Source organism: Hermetia illucens, chromosome 3, assembly GCF_905115235.1.
Source record: "Hermetia illucens chromosome 3, iHerIll2.2.curated.20191125, whole genome shotgun sequence".
In the NCBI taxonomy this organism is placed as follows: domain Eukaryota; kingdom Metazoa; phylum Arthropoda; class Insecta; order Diptera; family Stratiomyidae; genus Hermetia; species Hermetia illucens.
In genome coordinates, this window is record NC_051851.1 from 148,494,146 (window position 1) to 148,520,021 (window position 25,876).

The following is a 25,876-nucleotide window of genomic DNA, read 5'->3' on the forward strand; positions in this document are numbered from 1 at the left end:
ATTGTTTCATCTATTCATTTTGTGGAAAGTTGAAATCTTCCCTGACTCGGTTTAAAGTGGGATTATTGAAGGGACAATTACGAGATCGTGCGGTCGTAAAGACAGTAACTCAAATAATCTTGAAACACATGAAAAGGGGCTTCCAAAGGCTGGTGCACGCTCTGTATTTTCAAATCTACAAGTTCACCGTACGCATTGATCACCGGAATATTGAAGGTATATGTTAATTTGTATATCTAACTAACCTTGTTTCTACCGGCGATCGCTTGGGCCGACAACAGCAAAACGTTGATTTTTTTCGAGTTGTCACAATCTCGGCAGATGCCGGGTTTTACATAATACCAGAACTAAGCATTAAGCCTTTAGGCTCGGACGATCCTACCTACTTAAAAGTTAAAGGAGCACTGGCGGTGGTGGCTGGTGGTAGGTTAATGGGAGAATCCATTGAGAACTCCGCGTAACATCGAATACGTTTGCAGGATGGTATGTTTCTGCATGGTTTGAATGAGAGTGTGTGAGAGTCCCCGGACACCAGGGGGAGCTGGGAGGGATTTTGTTACAATATCTGTATTTGACAATATGATGGGAACTGCAATCACTTTCTCGAGACGCCATTTCTTTGATTTCGCGAGCCAGTGGGGGGGAGGATATGAGCATCTATAATATACGCGGAGCGAGTCTTGTTAACTAACAGCACGTTAGGCTTGTTGTGTGGTGCATAGCGATCAGAAACTTCCCAGTCCCAATAGATGCTATAAGCAGAACTATCAAGTATTTCCTGCGGCTCAAATTGGTGTTTGTGCATTATACCGATGCCATTAAGTGCAGCCAGAAATGAGATGGTCCAACGTCTCTAACGCAGAACCACACATTCTGCACTGGTTGTTCTCCACCCACTATTTCATTATGAGCTTTTTACAAGCTCGGGTGGCCCGTCTCAGCAAAGAGCTCTCCAGGACACAGCCATCTGTTCGACAAATGCCAAAGACAATTCACGTGTTTACGGTGCACTCAGAGGATTGAAAAATCGATTGAAGTTAAGTAGAGTCAGCCCACAGTCTGCCTTACAAACAGCCGCATGTAAGGGACTGGCCTACTCTTTGCTGTAAAAATAAACGCGCAGCGAGTCGACTTGGCGGTGATGTTGTGTCGCCACGTCAACCACGCACCTACCTCCGAAACAGTTTCATCCGCTCCACTGCAGAGTTTAGATGATTCATTCGGAATTTGGACATAGTAGCCCCTATCCGTCGCTGGACGTTTTCCAGATCGATTTTCGCCCATGGTGATATTCCGAATGCATAAGCCAGTGATGGGATGGCGAATACTTTCAATGCGTTTATTTTATTCTTCCGGCAGAGCATGCTTCAGTACACCAACTAGAACATGGGTTCCTTGCAGAATTCCTAAATATTTGTAAAAGCCTGTCTCGGTCATAGCTTCGATGTAGAAGTCACCAATGTTATGTCCGGTATGCGGCTCGTGATAACGTTTGTGGATGGCTTGTATTCGACACTTGTCTAATCCAAATTCCATCCGAATATCACGCCTGAATATGTCTACTATTCGCAACAGACTTCTAAGGTGGTTGTCAGTACCAGTATACACCATGATGTCATCTAAGTACATTAAGTGTGTCAGCTCGCACTTAGCACGTGGGCCATATTTGATAGCAAAACTATGCCCTCTAGCATCATTGAGTAGCCATAAAAGGGGGTTCAGTGACATGCAAAACCAAAGAGACCCCTGAAAGATGTCTCTCCGTATATGGATAGGTTAGGCTCTGAGGTACGCCACCCTTCCGTGACTGTCGTCAAACACTTTATTAGTTTTGGATCAATGCGATACAGACGTAGTACATCGATTAGCCAGATATGCAGGATGCTGGCCTTGGCATAATCGATATAGCAACTAACGAGATTTCTTTGGGCTCTAGTTGCTTGTCCTATAACTACGCATAATGATTGATAATAAGTTGCTCTTTGCAACCCCTTGAACGGACTAGCCCTTCTGTTCCTCGGACAGAATATTATTTGCCTCGAGGTGCGCATTGACCCTTCCATTAACAATGGACGTTATGAATTTGTAGAGCAATTAATCGGTCTTGTGTGCGGGGTTCTGCACCGTGTCCTTTTTAGGGACAAGGTGGGTCATTCCTGCAGTGAGAAAGGGCGGAAATTCCTCCGGCCAACTAATGACCTGATTTATGCTATGTGCCAACCGACTGTGCATACTGGTAAATTTTTTATACCAGAAATTCTGCACCCGATCGAGACCAGAGATTTCCAGTTGTTCGAGCTGTTTATGACTCGTCGAACTCCCCCTTTGGTAACATCCGCAAAATTCATGCCAGGCGTAGTGGCATGGCATTCATGCCAGGCGTGTTTGTCTTTTCTATATTTTGCATATGTCGATCAATAAAATCTGAAAACGTCCGTGAGAAAATTTTTCGTTGGTGTCGTGTGGGTTGTAATGTAAAACGACATTTTGTGCAATGAATAATAAAATGTTTTTTCTACTCCTGTTCCCCTCCTTTTCAACCACTATTTGATCTTCTCTAGCTGTTTAATATTTCTCTTTATTCTAGTTATACATTTGTTCCTCCATTGCTTCTGCATTGTATGACTTTCCGTTTTGAGTTCACATTTACTTAACCAAGCATAGGATTTTTTTTGTAAAGTCTTCAATACAAAAAAGCATTTTTTGTCTGTTAAACAGTTTTGTTGGTGCAAAGCAAACCAAAATATTTAGATGCGTATTATAAAAAGGCAAAAGTATGCATTTCACCATTCAAATTAGCAAACCGTTGGTAGCCGCTGTATAGAAACCAAATGCTCTCCACATCTTCGCAGCCTGCGGCCAGCTTCATGTGGTTCTCCATAGTGCTATTACATGTGTGAGTGAATGCGTTTTGTCTGACATCGCCGCGATTGAAAAAGTGAAAAAGTAAAGATTTTTAATATTAATAATAGTTTTAACGTCATAAATTTAGTGTAAGATGATCGAGAGCAAATCGCCAATTAGTTGTTACATGAATTTGCTGCTGCGAAACGTGCAAATTCGTGGTTATTGTTGCGCTGAAAATGTGAAATCTCGAGGGGGAGAAAGAAGTGTGTTTTGTGTTTGAATGGCCGATCCGTACCGAGAACTTTTGGAGCAATTCTTCCCAGAAGCCACGAGGGGGTTCCGTGCGCGGTTATGTATGACGGCCGGGAGAACGTCCGCCGCCGCTCGGTTTCCGCAGGAATCTTGTCCGCGAGCTGAGGCTCGGATCGCTTGAAATGCGGGGCCGAGCGGGTTCTCGGATTTTTTAATCCCGGCCAGTGGCGAGACGTCAAGAGCCTGGTCTCTGTCAGTGCGGCGACGGCTGATCCCCGTCATGGGAAAATTGCTCCTCCAGTGCGGATCGTCGCAATGCCTCCATGTGTGAGACAATTATTGGCGGTTTGCGCCCGATCGAGTGAACGTTGCGTGATGAAAAGTGCGAAAATGTGTGGCATGGCTCGCTGCGAAGTGTTTTGGCCGTTCTGCGGAAAGTCAGGGGCTGCGGTGGCTGCGGCGTGCGCCCCACGAACGACAGATAAGTGCCTTGAGATTCTGTTTGGCCGGAGAGTTGCGATGTTGCGTGTGTGTGTTTTTCTGCTGCTCCATATTGTGTGGGGCTTGGAGCGACGGATTCGTGCGGCGCAGTTATCTGGTGTGTCGGATGCTCTGGGCTTCCGCCAGCGGCTGGTGCAATGTGATGCACGGCGGCGACTGGCCAACTGATTTCAGCGAGAATTTGGCTGGAACGCCGGGGAGTTGGCAGGGAATTTCGTCGGTGAAAATTAGTCGGTCAGGCCTGGCTGTGTCGGTATGGCTGTCGCAGCGCAACGAGTGGCGTAGAGGAGTGTGCGTGTGTGCGCGCCGTTCTGAATCCGTCATTGGCGACTTTTCGAAAAATGTGACTCGTTCCCGGTTTGAAGTTTGCCTCTTGCGCTGCGATCTCTTGGCACATTGGCAAGCTATTCGGTGCCTCATGGAATGACGAAACTCGTCCCAATTGCGATGCAAATCCACGGCAAATGCCAAACATAGAAATGGGAACTTTACCTCATGACAATTCGCCCGCCGCCTGCACAGATATTACGTGTATGAACACGGTCGCTTTGGTGTGTGCGTGTGCGACTTCTTTCAGTTTAGCTTGTCGCGCGTTTTTCAACAAAAGACGAAAACAATGAGCGAAAGATTTTGCCGCTTGCTGGCTACCTCGCTAGGAAACATCTGGACCAGCACCGAAACCGCGGCTTTCGCAACTTATGTTTGTTTATGCATGTCTGCGAATGGTGAAATGCTGTTTCCTCGGAATGAATCAATCTCTTGCGATCAATGGCCTCTTCTGAAGTTGCAAAAGTTTCGCTTGAGGTTGCCCCAATCAACGAAAAAAGCATGCGGTAAACGCTAGTTTCCCAGATAAAAGTGAAGAAATTCTGCCGCGATCAATGCCTCTAGACAAGTTAGCTCAGGAGTGTCTATTTTGCAGAATTGTCGAATGTCCTTTGAATCGTCCTCTGCGAACGCCCTTGCTGTCGCCCATTGGATAATTTTGAATTTATGCAAGCAGGCAAAAATCTTTGTGAAAGAATCCATTGGATTCCTAATGGGGCACTGCTCCCTACATTTGACACTGTTAGTTCTGCATCCTTCACTTCGTAGGCAGCTGCCGGTTTTCCCTAAATGTGGGAAGGTTTTCGCTGAAATACATCATTAAATTTGCAATAGCCGCTGAACGACGCAGAAAGGATATCACTTGAATAGGCATATAAAGGGTTTCTTCACTTCCTCACATTGGATTCTAATGGCCGAAGAATATGTGGTCATTTGGCGACATTTTTGTCCGTTGTGTTACAGCAAACTCAGGGAATTATGTGGCATATCATCAAATTCTTTCTTGTAAATGCGTTTGGGTCTGCTCCCATTCCAAATTCCATGCTTTTAAACCTACTCCGAGCACATGGTTTGCTGGATGGCCACTATAATATATGGGGTAGGGACTCTTCTCCTGGAAACCGGTCCCTGTCCAACGCATCTCCTGTGACGCTGTTACATCAGCTCTATATTGGGACAGGGTATCGGCTAGCTGCTTGGCAGCTTCATCTCTGTACAGGGAGCGCACGTTCCATGAGAAAATGCGAAAATCGTTATTCCTTTGTCGTTGCCGGGTTCGTCGTTGTGTAATCCGTCCAGTCCGAGGCTCCTGTTGTGGTTTCGTAACTTCGGTTTTCCGTGTAGGTTTGTCAGCCCTACCCAAACCCGAACCTGGAGGACCAGTTGGTACAATTTGTCCCGCTTTTAGGCGCGGGAGACTCACCTTCATCCTTCTCCGTCTGCAGCTTTTCATTAAGAAAGAGCTCCCAGCGGTCACCACGTGGAGGTCGAGATAGGATTTGGTAGTAGAGCTGTTCGTGTTGGTTTGCAGCAGGCTTTTCCCAGTTTTTGTGCTCCATCGTGGGTACCAATCCACGTTTCGCCCTGGGACCTATACTACCCTTTGATCAACAAACGAAATGAATGAACACCGTAAAAAGGAATTTGCCTGAATAAGCGTATCAAGGGATGGTACAATGGATCTATTTGTTCAGGCTTGAATGTTCTTTAAAATATAAAAGGTAAAAAACATTTACAATTTTCATTAGTTTAGTAACAAAGTTTCTATTCGAAAGGGATTTACGCTAGGCGGACGGAGAAAACTTCAGAAAAAAAGATTATGTGAGGACTTCCTTAATTTTCACCTTAGGCTCGCTTAATTTCTTCCCCGGTGGTGATTATCCCCATAATTTTTAACAGGGCTAGGATTTTTTTTATCGCATCAAACTAACTTGGAGAAATTGATTTCTCTAGTTATTCCCATGTAGAGAACAGTCTTCTGTTCATTTCTTCGGTTTGTTGCCTGCGAATTTCGCGAATCAAAGCAGAGAGGGAGAATACTCTTATACTTTGACAGCTTCTCAGACAGGGTCTGCCTCGTCTTCTTTTCCTACCATAGATGTTGCCCTTATAGGCTTTCCCGGCTGGACCATCTTCATCCATACGAATTAAGTGACCCGCCCATTGTAACCTATTGAGCCAGATTTTATCCACAACCTGACGATCATGGTATCATAGGATCATAGATTTCGTGGTTATATAGGCTATGGAATCGTGTATCCTCATGTAAGGCCCAAAAATTCTTCGAAGGATTCTTCTCTCGAACGCGGCCAAGAGTTCGCAATTTTTCTTGCTAAGAATCCAAGTTTCCGAGAAATACATGAGAACTGGCAAGATCATAGTCTTATACAGTAAGAGCTTTGACCCTATGGTGAGACGTTTCGAGCGGAACAGTTGTAAGCTTAAATAGGTTCTGTTGGCTGCCAACAATCATCATTTCATCATCGTAGCTATTATCGGTTGTGATTTTCGACTCTAGATAGGAGAAATTATCAACGGTCTCAAAGTTGTAGTCTCCTATCTTTATTCTTCCCGTTTGACTAGTGCGGTTTGATGTTGGTTTTTGGGGTGTTGGGTGTATTTAAAGAGGATCGCACCCCTCGCATTTACCTGAGCAACACGGATCACTTTCTCCAGGGTCATCCTAGTCAGTCTTATCAATCTCGTCGGGATATCGAATTCTCTCATGGCCGTGTACAGTTTTACCCTGGCTATGCTATCATAGGCGGCTTTAAAGTCGATGAAGAGATGATGCAACTGATGTCCATATTCCAACAGTTTTTCTATCGGTTGCCGCAGAGAGAAAATCTGATCTGTTGCTGATTTGCCTGGAGTGAAGCCTCTTTGGTATGGGCCAATGACGTTCTGGGCGTATGGGGCTATCCGGCCTAGCAAGATAGTGGAGAATATCTTATAGATGGTACTCAGCAACGGGATACCTCTATAATTGCTGCACTGTGTGATATCTCCCCTTTTATGTATGAGACAGATAATGCCTGCTTGTCAGTCGTCAGGCATTGATTCGCTGTCCCACACCTTGAGCACAAGTTGATGAACCATTTGGTGTAAATGGTCGCCTCAATATTTAACCAATTCGGCTGTAATTTCATCGGTTCCTGGCAACTTATGATTTTTAAGCCGATGAATTGCACAAACTGTTTCTTCTACACTTGGTGGTGGCAGTATTTGTCCGTCGTCTTCAGTTTGCGGGACCTTCAACTCGCCGATGTTCTGGTTGTTCATCAAAGTACTCAACCCATCGCTCCAATATGCCCATTCTGTCGGAAATCAGATTTCCCTCTTTGTCTCGGCAGGATGAATATCGAGGTGTATCCTGCTGACTTGTTGGTAAAACTTCCTCGCCTGGTGCGGTTGCTCCTTGCACTTTTCTAATTTACAGACTTGTTGGTTCTCCCAGGCTTCCTTTTTCCGTCTGTGAAGTCGCTTCTCAGCTCGACGGAGTTCGTGATAAGCCTCTGCGCGTGCCCGTGTTCTTTGAGAATGCAACATTACTCGGCATGCAGCATTCTTGCGTTCCGTTGCTAGTTTACATTCATCGTCAAACCAACCGTTCCGACTCTTTTTCCGGATGGGGCCAAGTATGTTTGTGGCCGTATTCATGATAACGTTCTTCAGGTGATTGTGAAGATCATTTGTTGATGCTTCATTTCCAGGACATCTATTAACTGCGGTTATTTGCACATCCATTTCCTCCTTATATGTGTTGCAGAGGGCTGTGTTGTGGATGCCTTCAGTGTTAGCTCTCATCTGATTATCAGAGGGGATTCTGGGTGTTGTTATTTGAGCTCGGAGCACATGAGGGACCCATGGACCAACAAATTACATCTCTTGTTGTTGCTTCCCAATTGGTCACATGCGAGTGAATCTCATCAATTCTTAACGACAAGAATCCAATTGAGGCTAAATGATCATATCATTTTTCAAAATACATGTTTTCTGGTGATTTTAGTCGTTGAGCTGAGTTTGATATTCTGATTAGTAACTTTGCGGGATCATTGCAAAAGCAAAAAATTAGCACATTCTGCACGCATTGGATGGTTTCTGGTAGTGCGGTTGGATTGATTAAGAGGCTGATTGGTGATATAGAGATTATTGAAAGTTCGAGGGTTTTCTCAAAGTGGCTTGTATCAGGCAAATTTGCGGGATATTCTGGTAATAATCTGAAAAATTGTTGAAGACTCTTTCGCGAAAACAAGGTAGGGTAATGACGAGGATCTATGTGGCGAATTTTTGTTTATAGATCTCGTATATAAAGCTGGTTTCTGGTGTCCAATGTGGTGGGGTTTTAATGTTCATCGAGGTTTCGTTTTCTGTGAGCTTGTTTGGCAGAATAACCAGGAATGATGGCAAACAATTTATTTGTTTTTTCCTAAGAGTGGATTGAATTTATTAATTGTATATGCGAATTTTAAGTATCAATTGTGCTCTTATTTTGTACAATCTATTTACTACTGGGTCTGCCTGTTGCTACAATACTTTCACTGGTCCTGTTTCTGTTGGTAAACAAGTCAAACCGAGAAGCTAGAATTTGGTTGGGGCTATCTTTGTCGTTGAATAGTTAATACTAGGCAGATAGCGGGTGTCACATTTGCTAGACCTCTGGGTCGCTTTGACTGTCTCCACGTTATGGTTCACACAAGATTGTTAGGCTCTCCTATCTATCTAGTTCCCTACTGTTGCTAGCATCGATTTCAGGGGTGTGGTCATCCTTTTGTTTTTTCTGGCGATTTTCGTCTCTCGCGTGCTTTTCCTATTGTACCGAAAACAGTCTTTTAATTTGTCCTATTTAAGTCTTCTCACAGCCTGAAAATATTATTTTGTATTTGCTCAATGGCACCATGTCGATTTTCAAGTCCTTCATCAGTTTAGACGAAGCCTCTGAACGCATGATCCCCATTTTCTTAAAAGGGTAATTCTCTGTGAAGGCCGTTTTTAATGTTTTGTATAAAACAAATATGTGAAACAACACAACAGTACAACAGAACAATACATGTTGGCTTGGCTTCTCGCTCTTTTAGCGAAGTCATTCGAACGTCATTCGGACCGGTAAATACGCGCTTCATTACGGCGATCGACATACAGCGCTTTATTTGTTTAACACTAATTTTCGAACGACTCGCAATATCGGAAAATCACTTTGCCTAAATATTCTACACCATATCTAGATACAATTGATGGCAGAAAAAAATCGAATCCTCGGATCCGATACACGGAATAATCCCCTCAATTTCGATGTTGTTGGTGTTTTAATGTTTCCCTTAATCGACATGTCAATAAAATTTGCTTACCGGCAGTATCGCTAAATCTTTGATAGGCATGAGACTTCCCTAAGAACTGAACTTAGCATACAAAATATCATTTCATCACCAAGGACGCAGTAATGATCTTATGTCGAAGTCCACTCACTCAATATCCCTAAAGGCGGTGAATTGTACGGACGGTTTCTTCCATCGTTGGTGATGGCAGTATTTGTCCCTCGTCTTCAGTTGACTTCAAACTTTCTTACATTCTGGTTGTTGAGTAGTTTATCAAAATACAACCCATCGCTCAAATATGCCCATATGGTCGGAAATCAGATTTCCCTCTTTGTCTCGACAGGATTAGCTCCATCTTGATGAGTTGTTGGTAGAACTTCTGCGCCTGTTGTGGTTGCTCCCTGTACTTACCGAGTTCACAGACCTGGTGTTTCTCTCAGGTTTTTTCTATTTTAGGTTTCGTTTCCAATGCTTGTAAAGTCGTTGCAGAACTTACACGCCTAGCTTCTCCTTTCTACTGATAGATTTTCATCCATCTTCAATGTTAGCTGCTAAATTGCTGGCAAGGGTTTTGTATAATTAGATACATCAATTTAGAGGCCGTTTTGCTAATATTCATTACATTATAAATCCATCAGTGGCTCTCATTAAGGATCGCTTAATGAGTAATGAAATTGTTGGTGAGCCCTCACGGACAGTTTACTTCGTGGGTGTTTAGTAGCTTTTGCGGGTCGTACATTATTTCCAGGCTCTCCCATGCGTCCACTATATGAAGCTTATCTATAGCACTGTTTTCAGCTTGTCTGGTACTGAATGTGCCTCTTCGATAATGTTTATAGTCATTGCTGATCTTACCGTGTTCATTCCTCGCCTTTCGCCGTATCGTGTCGTCGAAGCTGCTTCTCCACTCGACGAAGATAGGTCTCTGCGCATTCTTTGAGAGTGTAGCATTGCCCCATATGCAGCATCCTTCTGTTCCGTGGCTAGTTTGCATTTATCGTCGAACCAGTCGTTCTGACTTTTTTGCAACAGGGGCCCAATATATTTGTGGCCATATTAATGATAACGTTTTGAGGCCTATAAAAGACAATGAACGGCGTCTTGCGGTAATGGAGACGAAGATGTTGCGTTGGACTAGTGGTGTGACACGTTTTGATCACATCCGAAATGAGGATAGCCGCGATCGTTATGGGGTTGCACCGATCGTAGAAAAATTGCGAGAAAGGCGTCTTCGATGGTATGGTCACGCAAGATTGGTCTGAACATCCAAGTCGATGGTAAACGACCAAAATCTATAAACAACGGTGGCTTGATACGCTGGATGGGGATTCAAAAGCCTCGAGATTGCATTCAGATCAGGCATTTGATAGAGCCAAATGGCGAAACCAATCACGACGAGCCGATCCCGCTTGTGAACGGGGCAAAGGCTGAAGAAAAAGAAGAGTGGCTCTTCTTCAGGAAATCAGTCCTTGTTCAGTGTATCTCTTGTAATGGTGTTACATCAGTCTTATATTGGGACAGGATATCGGCTAGTTGCTTGGCAACTTCTTTTCTGTGAAAGGTGGCCACGTTCATGAGAAAATGCGCAAATCCATTTTCGTTGTCGATGTCCTCTTTCTCGGTAAATGTCCCATTTTCCTTCCTCAGACAGGCAGAGGATATTGGTTTGTCTTTGGCTGTAGTTTTGCATAGACTTGTTGCTTCTATGGTTTGTTCGTTCCCTTTACAGAATTCATTGAAGCTGTTTTGCTCTCTTATCGTGTGGTCAGCGTTGTCTTGTACCTCCGCCATTCCTCGGCTTCTTTCGCCTGGCTGAAGAGTTTTCGCACCTCCGTTCTCATTCTGGCTAGGTTCCTGTTCCATCAGGGTACATCCTTTGATAATGCTACTGTCTTGGCCGGACAACTGCCTCAAAGGCGTTATAGACGACTGTAGAGATTTTTTACGGCTGTTTGTAGCTCTATTTCATGATAGATGTCACCGTACACGTGCAGATGAGCCATTTTGTCACTCATGCGCCTTTTATAGGAGTCCAAGTCTGTTCTCCTGGGGTTCCTTACTATTCTGTCAGTTTTCTCTTCGCCCTCCTTGGACAAACTCCAGTGCTTGATCAGCTCACTCATCAGAGTGCTACCTAGAGGTGTCTAGTACCTCTTGTCTGGTGCTCGTCAGGAATATTGGCGTTTCTCATACATTACATATTTTTTGCTTATTGCTAAAGATAAATTCTAAAAGGTACTCACCTCTGCAATTGGTGTTGCTGCTTCTCCAGATCTTGTAGTGGGCGTTGCATCGTGGCTGAGGAAAAGTGGTAGTGCCTTCCTCTCATCAAACTACGTCAACCTAACGGCTAATTCCGGTGGGATCCGAGTATGGGGTCCTGGGAAGTAGCCGATGCTACGACCGGCTTCCAGTGCAACTTGTCCAGCCACGGGGACTTCAGTCGGGAATTTATTATTTAATTGTTTGTTTTCTTAATTTTAAATTTCATTGAAGAATGAATGATGTTTCTCTCAAATTAGTCCCATATTACCTGCATGCTTTCTCCTCCTTATAGACCGCGAATCTGTCCCTGGTAAACCCAGAGTTTTTAAACCAGTACAATTCAAATGTTACTCGTGAAAATTGTGTTTGCAATTATTGCAGGTTCACGTCCTGGGACAGTGTCCGGCACTTGTGCAAAGTAGGTCGATACATCTGGGAGAACACTTAATACCAGATGTAAAGCTGAAACTTCTGGAAGTGGGGAACATACTAAAGTTCCTAACGGTCACAGGCCTGCTTGAGATACTATGATCAATAAGTACACTATAACTAGTAAAAGGGGCACAATAGTTCTTCAAGGACGCGGTGCGACTTTCCCTTAACAGAATAATAATATTGCAGGTGCAGTTTTTGCATGGTGTGGACGTTTATTTGGACTAGCTTAGTGTTTGGCCATTGGTTTCATTTTTGTTTGGAGTTCTGTACCAACGTCGGAAAAACATCCTGGCGTAGCGCGGTCAGCCTTGAGCCCTAGAAAGTCTAGGTTTAAGTCAAGTTTTTCCTCTTCTGTGAACAGTAGGTTCACTTCCCTGATCGGTCCTGCCCTTTCAGCCTCTAGGGCCTCCGCGTTTCCTTTGGGAATCTCGGTGATATTTCCACTCGATGTCTATTCTAAAGTAGCGCTCCTTATTTTTTCCTTGTGCACAGTCTGGAATTGATAAGACAGCTGCCGCGCTTAATTGCCTCCAGGGGTTGATCATTTACCCATATCGTGGGAAATGTGGGTTTTCGTCGCTTTGCTTTTAAAAACTCACCATAATCGCGTGACGCCGATATCTATGTATTGAATGATAAAGAGGCGAAGAAGTTTCTCCGTTTGAATTGTTGCGGCTTGGGACAGGTAGAAGTATATTATGCAGAGCATATTTCGTCAGTTCTGTTTCCTTTCAGCATGACAATTTGGGGACTATGGTTCCACGCTAGTCCTCCGTACCGTCCGTCGCGCAGTTTACCAGTATAAAACTTGGTCGAAAGCATATGCTTCATCCGCATAGCTAACGCATTAGCGTAGTTAACGGCGAGCTTCCTCACGTGAGACCACCAGCTAAAAGTGAGGTTCCGTTCGAATATAGTCAGTGCTCCCTACTGCAAACTATCCAATGGGCACGGTTCTCGTGACACTGAATTGGGGGAGGTGTTTTAGTCTTAGTTTAGTATCAACCACAGAGGAGCACCCGTTCTGTAGCCTAAAAAATTCGATGACGAACGTCGCTGGAGACACGACCCTGATTCACAAACAGGGTTAATGATTGTTTTTTTTTGCTTATCAGTCTGCAAAGATCGCACTCAGATCTAATACGATCTTTAACATGTACTCTTCGGCCATGATCGTCGAAGAATATCGATTGCCACTTTAGAATAGATGCATCTGGACAAATGTGAATGAAAGGTTTTGAAGATTGGTTTGAATGATTTGGAATTGTTTTAAGATAATCAAATTGTCCTAATGAGAATGAATGGGAAAACCTAAGAATTGCAAATAGAGAGTTTTACAAAGCATTCCCTTCTACGAACGTGAAACTTTCGTAGCAGTCTGTTTGTTGAAAATTATGTGGTATCCTTTCCGAAGCCACTTTCTATCTCCGCTGTGAGATTCGAGCCACTTCCACACCTGATCAGCTTCGTGAAACTCGAAATTAAAACCATAGAGAAGATTCATAATTGTGTGAAAGCTCCATTTTAACGCCCGCAAAGACATTCCTAATTAGCCCCACATCGCATATACCCTCCCCCATTTACATTAGGATTGTTTGTAGACAAAAACCGGATCGTTGTGCTTCCGATTCCATTTCTTCTAAACCACATTCCTTGCCGCGAGTATTGCTGGTAGCCGAGCATGCCGCGAGTAGCATATAATTAAGGATTTGACTAAGTGAATGCAAGCACAATGATCTAATTGAAAAACTCTAACTCGTGTTTTCTTCTGCCCAATTCCAGCTAGAATGATGCACTCAACGATATGTTAGGCAACGGGATGGTGGATGATGGTGGTGCTATGTTGTAAATATTCTTATGTTTATTTATTGAGTAAAATGTATGTGTAAGCGGCAAATGCTTGAGATGATAGTGATGAATAAACACATATGATTCTGAATAAAATAAAAAATATGCCTGTTAACGCGTGACTTATTGATTTGAGAGAGCGAGTGTAAGTATGTGTTTGAATAATTTTGCGCTTAAGCATAAAAGGCAGTTTGATTTGCTGTGCAGGGACCTCATTATGAGTAGCCTCATTCATGGAGGTACAGTGTCTTGCCCGTAGGGAGTGTATCGGATGCAGTTTACGTCTCCCCAGGTGCACGAACGTACGTTTTTACAAAGTTTTCTTTCTGCTCTTTTCTAGGTTTTGTGTATGGTGCGTATGTGACTTTGTAACCAAACATAAGAGACATTCTATATAAAATAGGAGAAATTTTATATCGAATAAGCTTGAAGACGAAAGCAGCTACAACTAGAACATCAAAACCGCCGTTCCCACATCCTCTTCTCTCGACAAGAATTAAAAAGATACAGGGAGGAGATACTGCGCATCGTCTACGGCTATCCATCCTTACCTGAACCGCCTAATTTGACCTACCGTTGTTCAAATAATTTTGAAAACGGGGTAAAATGACGGTCATGTTGACGGCAGAAGAGGCTGCCAAGCTTCTGGATTTCAGCCAAAAGCTTGATATAGCTTTACTGGATAACATCGTAGGATGTTTGTATTCATCGCAGGGCGAGCAACTGCGGCTCGCACAGGAGATTTTGACCACTTTGAAGGAACATCCAGATGCATGGACTCGCGTCGATAGTATTCTTGAATATTCCCAGAATCAACAAACAAAGTACTACGCTCTGCAAATCCTCGAGGAAGTAATTAAAACACGATGGAAGATCCTGCCGCGAAACCAATGCGAAGGGATCAAGAAATACGTCGTGGGGTTGATTATAAAGACATCGTCGGATCCAGTCACAATGGAGGCGAATAAAGTTTATTTGAATAAGCTTAACATGATATTGGTACAAATATTAAAGCGTGAGTGGCCTAGAAATTGGGAATCGTTCATTGGCGATATTGTTGGTGCGTCGAAAACGAATGAAAGTTTGTGTCAGAATAATATGGTGATCTTGAAACTTCTAAGCGAGGAAGTGTTTGACTTCTGCTCAGGACAGATTACCCAGACGAAAGCGAAACATTTGAAGGACACAATGTGTATGGAGTTTTCACAGATCTTTCAGTTGTGCTCGTTTGTCCTGGGGAGCTCAATGAACGCTCCGCTAATTGCAGTGACTTTGGAGACGTTATTACGATTTCTGAACTGGATTCCACTCGGGTACATATTCGAGACAAAGTTGATCGACACTTTGATTTTCAAATTCTTGGGGGTGCCCATGTTCCGCAACGTCACATTGAAATGTTTGTCAGAAATCGCTGGACTCAATGTCTCCAACTACAACAACAATTTCGTGCAAATGTTCAAGGATACCATGGAGCAGCTGGAAAACATGATCAACCCGAATACGAACATGAATAACGACTACATGAACGGTGGCGATGCTGACCAGAAATTCATCCAAAATCTCGCCATGTTCTTGTGTACGTTCCTGAAAGAACACGGAAAACTTGTTGAAGAATCCAAACACGTTGAATATCTGAATAAAGCTCTCAATTATTTGGTAATGATATCGGAGGTGGAGGATGTTGAAATCTTCAAAATTTGTCTAGAATATTGGAATAGTTTGGTGGATGACCTATACAATAGCGATCCATTTGGGGCGCAGACGTTCTCGAAACGTAATGTATTCTCGAGACGACGCTTTTATGCTGACATTTTATCGAAAGTTCGTTACATTATGATATCGCGAATGGCAAAACCCGAAGAAGTTTTGATTGTTGAAAATGAGAATGGTGAAGTTGTTCGTGAATTTATGAAAGATACAAATGCTATTAATTTATATAAAAATATGCGCGAAACTTTGGTATTTTTGACACACTTGGATTATGCCGATACGGAGCGTATTATGACAGAGAAGCTGTTGCAGCAAGTGAACGGATCGGAGTTTTCATGGAAAAACCTCAATACATTGTGCTGGGCAATTGGCTCTATATCAGGTGAGTTTGTTTTGGGATTTTTCATTTTGCAGTTTTACTAAGCTTAGTAGAAAGTCTTAAGTCAAATAATTATAAATTGATTTTGGTATTGAGAGGGCAATCATAAATTTACTGAAAATCGCTAAGTAGAAAGCAGTCTGCATGTGGAAAGTCTAATCCAGGACACCGAACGTCGTTGATGTGACGGCATTCACTGGAATAGGATTGCAAACCTTCTTGGATTGGGTTCGTCTCGTAGGCTGCCGGCTTTTTATATATTATATAGCCATCAATACTGTCAGTACTTTGAGACGCCCGAGCTGCTCATAAGCAGAACGTCGAATGCAAATGTTTCTTTTTATTTTTCAAAAAAGGAAGAAAACAATTCTAATGAGATGATACAGAGCCGTAAACACTCGATCATTTAGCGATACACGCACGTGCAGTTTCAAAACGGTATTTTTGGGGCTTCTGCAACTATACTTTGGGCGACTCGACATTTGGATGCCGTATTCGTCATGCATTTTGCTCCAAAAAGTTCCATAATTAGTTCTCCGGTGGGTTCAGATCGGGGCTTCCCGAACTTCAGTCTTCGATACGAATAAATATGCTGGAATATTGTCTGTGGACCATTGTTAATAATGTTTCGACTTATGCGCCGGCACAGAATCTTGTTGGGAGATCCAATGTTTACCAGCGCAAAGAGTATCATTGAGTGGCTTGACTATTGTTTCGAGAACAGTTTCTTCGTAAAGTTTAGAGGCGGTTTTGCCTCCAGCAATGCAGAAATGGATAGGAGTAACACCTTTCCAAGAGATTCCTTATCAAACTATCATGGACGTGGAGGGATAACCTCGTTGAACTCGTAGCACTCTGTCTCGGATGTCATATGGTGATCGATCGTATACCCGAAGGCTTGTATTTTTGTTCGATCCTAACACTTTTTTCGTCTGTAAACAAAATTTTTTTAACAAACTTTTGCTGGGCCCTAACTTTTTCAACTCTTTGCCCAGAATACTAGAAACGGTTCGTGGCGCTAATTTAATGTCAAAAACTATGATTTTCTGTTTCCGACAAGAGTTCTGATTATTCCTCGAGCGCACCGCTTCAATCGCATTTTCCGTACGGGCAGAGTACATGCGACCGGCTATAGGCCAATTAGCAACATAACCTGCTTCTTTGTAATGTTGCTTAATACGAAAAATCAGCCGTTAGTTCACTTTAAGCGGTTGTAACAACAAGCGTATTTTAGCGACGCTGTGCTCTGTCTGCAACAAACCAATAATAGTTACACGAACGTGATACTCATTCCACTAAATCGTGCTACTGTGCGCGGCCGGCAAACGTTAGGAATGTATATGATAACACTGTTCTTAAGCTTGTTACCGCCCTCCTTACAACTTAATTTCTCGTTCGGCAACGCTACTGACAGTATTTGTGGCTAGACTGTATTTTACCAAAGTTTGCCTTAAACAATTATTCTCGTCCCATTTGTTACTTTCAACGTATATTCGACTACAGCTAAACCCAATCAAGCATCTTTTTAGGGTTTGTTATTCCCCAGGTTACATACCTCGATGCTCCACTTCTACTGTCATCACCTAACCCACGATTTTGTATAGTATGCGTTACGTAGAAATGAAGCGCCTTTAGCTGAGGGTAAGCTCACTGTTCTCTCCTCCTTCTGGAGGTAATATTTAACTGGATTTTCTCGGTTTATTGTTCTCTTAAATATGTAAATAAATAAATGATTCCCTCAAGTGTAGGATGATGTGAATGAAATGTTTAGTCACCGTAATATGCGGATACGGACTGTTCCTCTGAGCAGAAGAGAAATAATTTCGGAGGCGGGCGATCCCCCGCAAAGTTATCTATTGCTTCACCTGGAGACTACTCGTACGAAAATCCTGGGAATCCAAGGCCATTCCCAGAGAGTGGAGTGGATGATCGTTAAAATTGCAAAGAGGGGCACCCGTTTTGAGTGTGGCAATTGGACAATTGCCGTCGCAAAGGTATATAATGGCTATAATAATTCTCGAACGCATAGAAGACCATCTCAAAAGCTTGATCGGCAGAGAGCAGGCTGGTTTCCTCTCTGGATCTTCTTGAATTGAATACATCATGACCCTACCAAAATGATGGAACAGTGCGCGGATTTTAGAGCTTCGCTTTACCCGCTCCTCGACTTCTAGAAAATTTTCAACAATCTGTACAGGGAGTGTACCTAGAGTCTCTATGCAAGAGGGGCATTCTAGCTATTATTAGAGCAACATATGATTGCGCAAAATGTCACATGCTGCATTGATTTCCAAAACGGAGTTCGCCAGGGTTGCATCTTGTCATCGATAATTCTTCTTGTTATCGGCGACTTTCTTTATGCTACCTTGTCCGGAGGATTTCGAGGAGTTCAATGGACAATGACATCTTTCTTCAAACACCTCGAATATGCTGATGACATCCGTATGCCATTAGCGGTCCATGGACCTTGGCCAAATGGCGCTGGATTTGGAAAAAGAGGCAAGTGGAGGTGGACTAAAAATAAACACCAGCCAAACCAAGGTTATCAGTCTGACGGGTCATCACACTTTTCTATTTCCAATAATGGGCAAAGCAACGAAGGCGTCGATCAATTTTTATACCTTGGTGGCACCGAACTGGATGCCACTCGGCGCATTAACAGTGCTAGATTTGTTTTCGCTTCCTTGTCTAAAATCAGAAAATACCAAGATAAAGTTGTAATTGTTCTTTGCTAGGGTTCTTTCTGTGTTGCTATATGGGAGTAGCGCATGGAAACTGACCCCCACTGTCAGCTTTGATGAACACCTGTCTGTCATGTCTTAGAAGTACGCTAGCCTAATACTATTACAAACGAAAAACTCGGTCGGCGCACAGGCCTGACAACCATATCCACTGTGATCGGAAGTGGCAGTGGATATATATATGGATGCCCTTCACTCCTTGGTGGGGTATAATGCACCAATGCTCGCGGTTACCTGAAATGCGTTTCAGCTCATCCTCTACTGTTCTGCGCCAAGTTCCCTTGGGGCGACCCGTGTACTTCGATGATACGACGCAGACAGGTATCAATGAAATTGAGGCTTTTGATATAACTGCATTTCTAGATTTTATACAGGGCAGCGAAAGCTGATCTAGCGCTGTTAATGCGTCGAGCAACATCTAGTTCGGTGTCGCCGTCGGCAGAAACTACACTCTCTAAATATATAAATTGATCGATGCTTTCGATGCTGTGTCCATTAATGCAGATAGGGAGAGAGCGATGTCAGACTGAGAACCTTGGTTTTCGTGGTGTTTATCATCATTCCACAAGGCCGGATAGCTGAGTGGTTAGAGCACAAGGCTATCGTACGGGAGGTCGCGGTTCAAATCTCACTGGTGGCAGTGGAATTTGTATCGTGATTTTACGTCGGATACCAGTCGATTCAGCTGTGAATGGGTACCTGAGTCAAATCAGGGTAATAATCTCGGGCGAGCGCAATGCTGACCACATTGCCTCCTACAGTGTACTGTAGTGTACCGTTACGGTCTTGAATAAAGTGCTCTAACATACTTCAAGGCCCTGATCCAATATGGGTTGTTGCGCCAACGATTATTATTATTATTATCATCATTCCAACTCTACTTGGCTCTCTTTTCAAATCCAGAGCCATTTGGACAAGTTCCATAAACCCTTGAGAGAGCAAACAGATGTCATCAGCGTATTCGAAGTGTTTGAGGAAAGATGTCATTGTCCATTGAATTCCTCCACGTCCTCCACGGCCAGATACCCCTTTAATTGTCACAATCAAAACGGGTACTTTTTTGGAATCGTTAACTATCATCCCCTTCTTCCACTCTCTGGGGAAGGAAGCAGCAGAGCTGCAGTAACTGCAGGTGCAGCGATAAATAACTCTGTCAAGCCCAGCGGCTTTACTCCGTTTGTTTGAATCCCCATGTTACGGTGACTAGTCATTTCAACTACAAGAGGAGGGACATCCCCAGATATAATACAGTTAAGAAACATGGTGAAGTATTCTTTTGATCTCTTTATGTTCATCATCGTGGATGAGAAGTCGACCGTTGATGTCCTTCACAGGACCATCGAAAGTTTTGCGACCACATGCAAACCCTTTAGTGAGGCGATGTACAGTTCTGAAATCATTGCGGTCTACGGCATTTTCCGCTTCCCTGACCAGCGTATTAGCAAATTATCCCTTGTCACGGCTTACAATACGTGGAACTCCTCGGGATCTAGCTCGGTAACGGAGTCGAGCACAACACTCTCGTCATCACTCGCAGTGATCAGTAGAGTCTTCAACCCCTTTCATCGATCCGCTTACACGACTCTGCAGTCAGCCAGATCTTATGGTGCCCCCTCGGGATGTGACCGACGACCTGTACAACATCCGAGAAAAGAGCATTTTTGATGGCGGCCCAATGTTGATCGATATTCTCAGCCGCGCTACTCAATAGGTCTGCCGTTCGATCAGCAAGATAGCTGTCCCACTATCGAGCGACAGCTGGATTGTGCAAGCGGTCAATGTTGAACTTATGGGTTCATAACCTCCCAATCCTGCGAGAAGTGGCGGACGGAACACCCAAGTGAACGTAAGCAAATCAGATGGTGATCCCTTTCGAAGCCGATGTCAGCGCGTCTTGTTACGCACATCCAGAAGGCAACTCCTAAATCTACTGCTGATCTCAAAGAGCGTGCGAGTAATCGCACGGCGTCGGTCAGTTGAAACCCAACTGGGTCGCCAAGACCTCGCTTCTCCAACACATGCCTGAGCAAGGTGTCAGATCCTACCTTGACATTCAGATCACTTATCACACACACAGCACATCACAATCCCTGAGCTGCGTAGAAATCATTCTTCTTCACTATCCGTTGGTGCCTAACATTGTACAATTGTGATGCTCCATAACCTGGACCGGAATGTTGCAGTTAGAAGTCCATCAGAAACTGGCTCCCAGGTCAAGAGAGCGCGCTTTGCGGTAGTCGGATTTGCGTTTGCTACCACTCGGCTTTCCAGAGCACACATTGCTGCAAGAGGGAGGGTACTCTCCAGAGTCCTTACTTCGCTTGGGCCCATTATGTCCATTTTATATCGCTGGAATTCTGCTCAAGTTGGCGAAAGTGAACATTATGTGGACCATCCCTACCATTGTCAAGGAGCGTGCACACATTCCAGAAATCAATCATAGTCTGTTTTCGATAGCCAAAGGTTGCCGTGAGGTCAGTCCCTACCCGAGGCGTTTTTGACGTTTCGCTAGCAATAAAGTTTCAAAATTTGCAGGTTGCTAGCCCCAAATTTCTATCCCTTCGTCGTCGGCTTTGATTGTATTTTTAAGCCTCAACTCACAGGGCGTAATGGATAGGTCACACATTAATTATGGACGACGGTTGCATTGCTGGATACGCCATGCATTGGAATCCACTCTCCCAAGATGATCGATGAGTGGATCGCCCCAAAACACTTACCGCAGAACAGTAGAGGGAGAGTGCGGGCGTCTCGGGAAGTTTCGGGTAGAGGTGGAGCGCATTGGAGGTAACCGGGAACAATGGCACGTAGGTGCGATTGACGCACTACACTCCACCAAGGGGTGACTGGCAACCATATTAAGTGCAGGAAGAAAAGATCACGTCCTTGGCTTAGGGAGTGCTTATCCAAATGAATCAACCAATACAGAGGATAAAACGCTTTCACAAGTGATTTTATGTTGTAGGAAAAAGCCAGGCCTTTTGTTCAGTGCCTTGGGATTAGAGAGTTTGGAGATTTATAGTTTATAAATTGTGTATTTACTTTTCTTCAGGGTTAGTGCCTGAGTCAACATTTGGTCCGGTCCACCGGATGTGGACTTAGGATCCCGCATATCCTAAACAATTCATTTTTATGTTTGATCGCTTCTCACTTAGGGTAGGAGGTCATAGAATATTTTTTTTTTTAGTTTTTAACTTCAAATAGAAACTGTTTGCTCCTATATTGATAGTCGATGTATTTCTTTTTTAGGCGCCTTTTGCGAAGAAGATGAAAAACGATTTCTTGTCACCGTCATTAAAGACCTTCTCGGTTTATGTGAACAGAAAAAGGGTAAGGACAACAAAGCAATTATTGCATCCAACATCATGTACGTCGTAGGACAATATCCGCGTTTCTTACGAGCTCATTGGAAATTCTTGAAAACCGTCGTGAATAAGTTATTTGAATTTATGCACGAGACCCACGACGGCGTTCAGGATATGGCTTGTGACACCTTTATTAAAATTGCAATAAAGTGTCGTCGCCATTTCGTTACGATTCAACCGAATGAAGTGTGTACTTTTATCGACGAGATCCTCAGCACGATGAGCAGTATAATATGTGATTTGCAACCGCAACAGGTAAGTCGTTCGTAAGGTTTTAGAAGGAATTTGTTGGACTGATTTTGTGCTTTCGTTCTCAAGGTGCATACTTTCTATGAAGCTGTCGGTTACATGATCTCCGCGCAACTAGATCAAGTGCAGCAAGATGCGCTCATTGAGAAGTACATGTTCTTACCGAATCAAGTGTGGGACGAAATCATATCGCGGGCATCGAAAAATGTTGATTTCCTGAAAAATATGGCAGCCGTCAAGCAATTAGGCAGTATACTTAAAACGAATGTGAGTGCGTGTAAAGCTCTGGGACATTCATATGTTATCCAGTTGGGCCGAATCTATTTGGATATGCTGAATGTCTACAAGATTATGTCAGAGAATATAATTCAAGCGATAGCCGTGAATGGAATGAATGTTAATAATCAGCCATTGATTAAAGTCATGCATGTTGTGAAAAAGGAGGCGCTGACCTTGATATCCGAATGGGTTTCGCGATCGAATGACAATCAACTGGTCATGGATAACTTTATACCGCCCTTATTGGATGCCGTTTTGTTGGATTATCAGGTATGTAGGCTAGGCTTTTCGGGAAGATTGTGTAGTGGTTGAGGTTCATCGTTTATTGTGTGTTTAGCGCTGTAAAATACCGTCGGCTCGGGAACCGCGTGTTTTAAGCACAATGGCGACGATAGTGAACAAATTGCGAGGTCACATCACAAACGAAATCCCGAAAATATTCGATGCTGTGTTCGAATGCACACTGGACATGATCAATAAGAATTTCGAGGACTATCCCCAGCATAGGACCAGCTTCTACGAACTACTACAAGCCGTGAATGCCAACTGCTTCAAAGCTTTCCTCAACATACCACCAGCACAATTCAAATTAGTATTCGATTCAGTTGTATGGGCATTTAAGCATACAATGAGAAATGTTGCCGATATGGGTCTGCATATTCTGTATAAGGTAAGGACGCGGTTGGGTTCAAAGATCTTGTGTTTGGAAGACCACTGATTGTTGCTTTTTTTCGACCTCCCTTTTGCAGATGTTACAAAATCTCGAGCAACATCCACAGGCAGCACAGAGCTTCTACCAAACATATTTCACAGATATTCTAATGCAAATCTTCTCAGTGGTAACGGATACATCTCACTCGGCTGGTTTGGCGATGCACAGTCTCATTCTGGCTTATATGTTTTCGTTGGTTGAAAATAATAAAATTACAGTGAGTTTGGGTACGATACCCGACAATACTCTATACATACAAGAATATGTTGCATCTTTGCTGAAATCTGCATTTAGTCATTTAACTGATAATCAGATTAAAGTCTTTGTCACGGGCCTCTTTAATTTGGATCAGAATGTGATGGAATTTAAGGAGCATTTAAGAGATTTCCTTATACAAATTCGGGTGAGTTGATGGGGGCTTTGCAATGTATCTAAGAAATGTGAGTTCTAACCGCGATAATTTGAATTAACAGGAAGTAACCGGCGAAGATGATTCTGATCTCTACTTAGAAGAACGTGAAGCCTCCCTGCGGGAAGAACAGGCCAACAAAATGTTGATGCGACGCAACGTCCCCGGCATGTTGAATCCGCACGAATTGCCTGAAGACATGCAAGACGAATAATAGTTACGGTGTATAAGTGAAAATGCAAGAAAAAATGATTTTTCTTTTGTAATTAATAAGTGAAAATAATAAAAAAAAAATCAATTTTAAGTATGAATAATATGAAATGCTAAAAACATAAAAATCCCAAAAAAAGTGAGAATCGTATAGATGAAAGATTCAAAGATGTGTGCGTGCATTTGAAGTAAATATTAGTTGAGCAAGTAAGGGTAAAAACCACATTTAGGCAAAGTTGAAATTTTACCGCCCCTAACGCGTTTGATTTTTAAAAAAAAAATAATAGAAATTGTCGAAAGCTAATTTTGTTTGTTTCGTTTAACTTTCTTTACTGGAGTTTTTCGTTCGTTGTTTTTTTTTCCAAATTCCATTCTCATTGGAATGAAGATTTTGGGCAGTTCAGCAAACCACGATTAGGCAATTTCAGTTTCCAAAATTGTCTACTTGCATCTAAAGTCGTGCCGCTCCGATTGAAGTCTTATCAGTAGGAATCAATGAATCACTTGAAGCTGCCGTTGCAAGTACGAATTTTAAGCCGAAAATGAAGAGATTTTTTGTGTTTGATGCTGTCGCAACGGCAATAGTTTACGTAGAAAACATCATTGAATTTGAATAACGATAGTCTGCCGAAGAACTCTGATTAGGATTTTACCGTAAGTAACAACTCTTTTTTCATGTGCAACTCCTTTTGAACGTAGCAGGAAGTTTGCACTAGAATCGCTGAAAAAATCAATACAACGGGTACATATTCGATAAAGAAAATCAAAAGTAAGACACAACCTTCATTGTTATTGTCATTTCTGTTGTAAAACGAATGATTTGAGAATAGAAATTTCAAGTTATTGATAATAAATACTTAATGCCAAGATGACGTCAAATCAATACCGTCTAGTTTGCATCAAGCGGTCCAAATGCATTGTTCTATTCTCCGAAATTAAAGTGACTCCTGTCCTATTGTTGTTTATGTTTAAGATTAGCCTCTCCTCTCGCAATAACAAACACCGCGAAGGCCATAGAATTCACGTTAAATTCGTAATCGCTTGATCGTCCCGGATACATTGCCTCAGCCAGACCCAGGCATCCGCGTGAATCGAGGTTTTGATGGTCTTTGGTCTCTGAAAATCAGCCTGTGTTCATTTTATTACACACAAACAATAGACGACTTCTTTGCCGGAAGAATATACACGTGAAACTTTACAATTATATGAACCTTGCCTGAAGCAATTTATTAAGAATGTATGATGAGAGTTGAAAAATCAAACGTGTTTTTATAAATGGTTACAAATAAATTCTGTTTCCTCCCTAATTGTGTACTGGCAGTAGTAGACGGTGAATTGTATGTCGACCAGTAATAAGGGAAGTACGTAGGTTGGCAACTGTGTATATACAAATGTGAACAAAATGAAAAATGGAAATTATAAAACGACTTTGAATCAATGAATCCACACACGAATGAGTTATGGCAAGCACTAACCAAGAGTACGCGCGACGTTTTTAATTTTCCACTTTTCGCTGAAATGTAAAGTGTAAGCTGATTTAGAACTTTTTTTTTTGAATTTGTATCGAATTTGAAAGTGAAGAATATACAAACAAAATTCTAAAAGATAAATTGGAAGGACATGTAGCCATTTTATTATTTCTCTTTTACCGTTTAAATTTTACATATATTTTTTTTTCTATTTATTTAAAGGCAGGAAAAATATTTGGAGTTTTTCTTGTATAAAATTAAATTACTACACAACATAAAATGTGGATTTTTTTTACAAGTGTTGGGAAGGATCTTGTAGTCTCGCTCAAGATGCTGGTGATACGGAGAGGGAGTGTAGATATATATAGGTTACTATTGTTGAATTGTGTAAACGCATTGGTGGGATATTCCAGCTCATGGTGACTAAAAACCGCAAAAAGGCCGTCGTCAGGGACAACGAACGGTAGACTGTAAATTACAATCCCTTTGTGCAGCATAGCGTGTCAACCAGACCTACGTGCCATAGCTGTCGGTTCATGACAGTGTGCATTAGCTCCCTTAGA

The 25,876-nt window shown here is 42.8% G+C and overlaps 1 protein-coding gene across 3 annotated transcripts; it reads left to right on the plus strand.

The window, feature by feature from the left end:
• The first annotated feature begins 2,864 nt into the window (after nt 1–2,864).
• On the plus strand, nt 2,865–25,593 carry LOC119650575 (exportin-1). Of its 3 annotated transcripts, none has more exons than XM_038053391.1 (8): nt 2,869–2,946; nt 13,725–13,935; nt 14,131–15,882; nt 21,870–22,240; nt 22,304–22,783; nt 22,851–23,183; nt 23,263–23,628; nt 23,699–25,593. In XM_038053391.1, exons 3-8 carry the CDS (start codon nt 14,397–14,399, stop codon nt 23,846–23,848), a joined length of 3,186 nt encoding a protein of 1,061 aa, XP_037909319.1. In that variant the 5' UTR covers nt 2,869–2,946; nt 13,725–13,935; nt 14,131–14,396; the 3' UTR covers nt 23,849–25,593. The 3 variants fall into 3 exon arrangements, with proteins under 3 accessions (XP_037909320.1, XP_037909319.1, XP_037909321.1); XM_038053393.1 differs by having other exon boundaries at nt 2,883–2,946; nt 13,725–13,787; XM_038053392.1 differs by lacking the exon at nt 13,725–13,935 and having other exon boundaries at nt 2,865–2,946.
• The last annotated feature ends 283 nt before the right edge of the window (nt 25,594–25,876 follow it).

Bases quoted from the DNA above. Each gene is read 5' to 3' on its own strand.
- LOC119650575 (XM_038053392.1), top strand. From the start codon at position 14,397: ATGACGGTCATGTTGACGGCAGAAGAGGCTGCCAAGCTTCTGGATTTC. The intron at 22,241-22,303 runs GTAAGTCGTTCG...TTCGTTCTCAAG, and splicing joins GTGATTTGCAACCGCAACAG to GTGCATACTTTCTATGAAGC. The intron at 22,784-22,850 runs GTATGTAGGCTA...TTGTGTGTTTAG, and splicing joins CCGTTTTGTTGGATTATCAG to CGCTGTAAAATACCGTCGGC.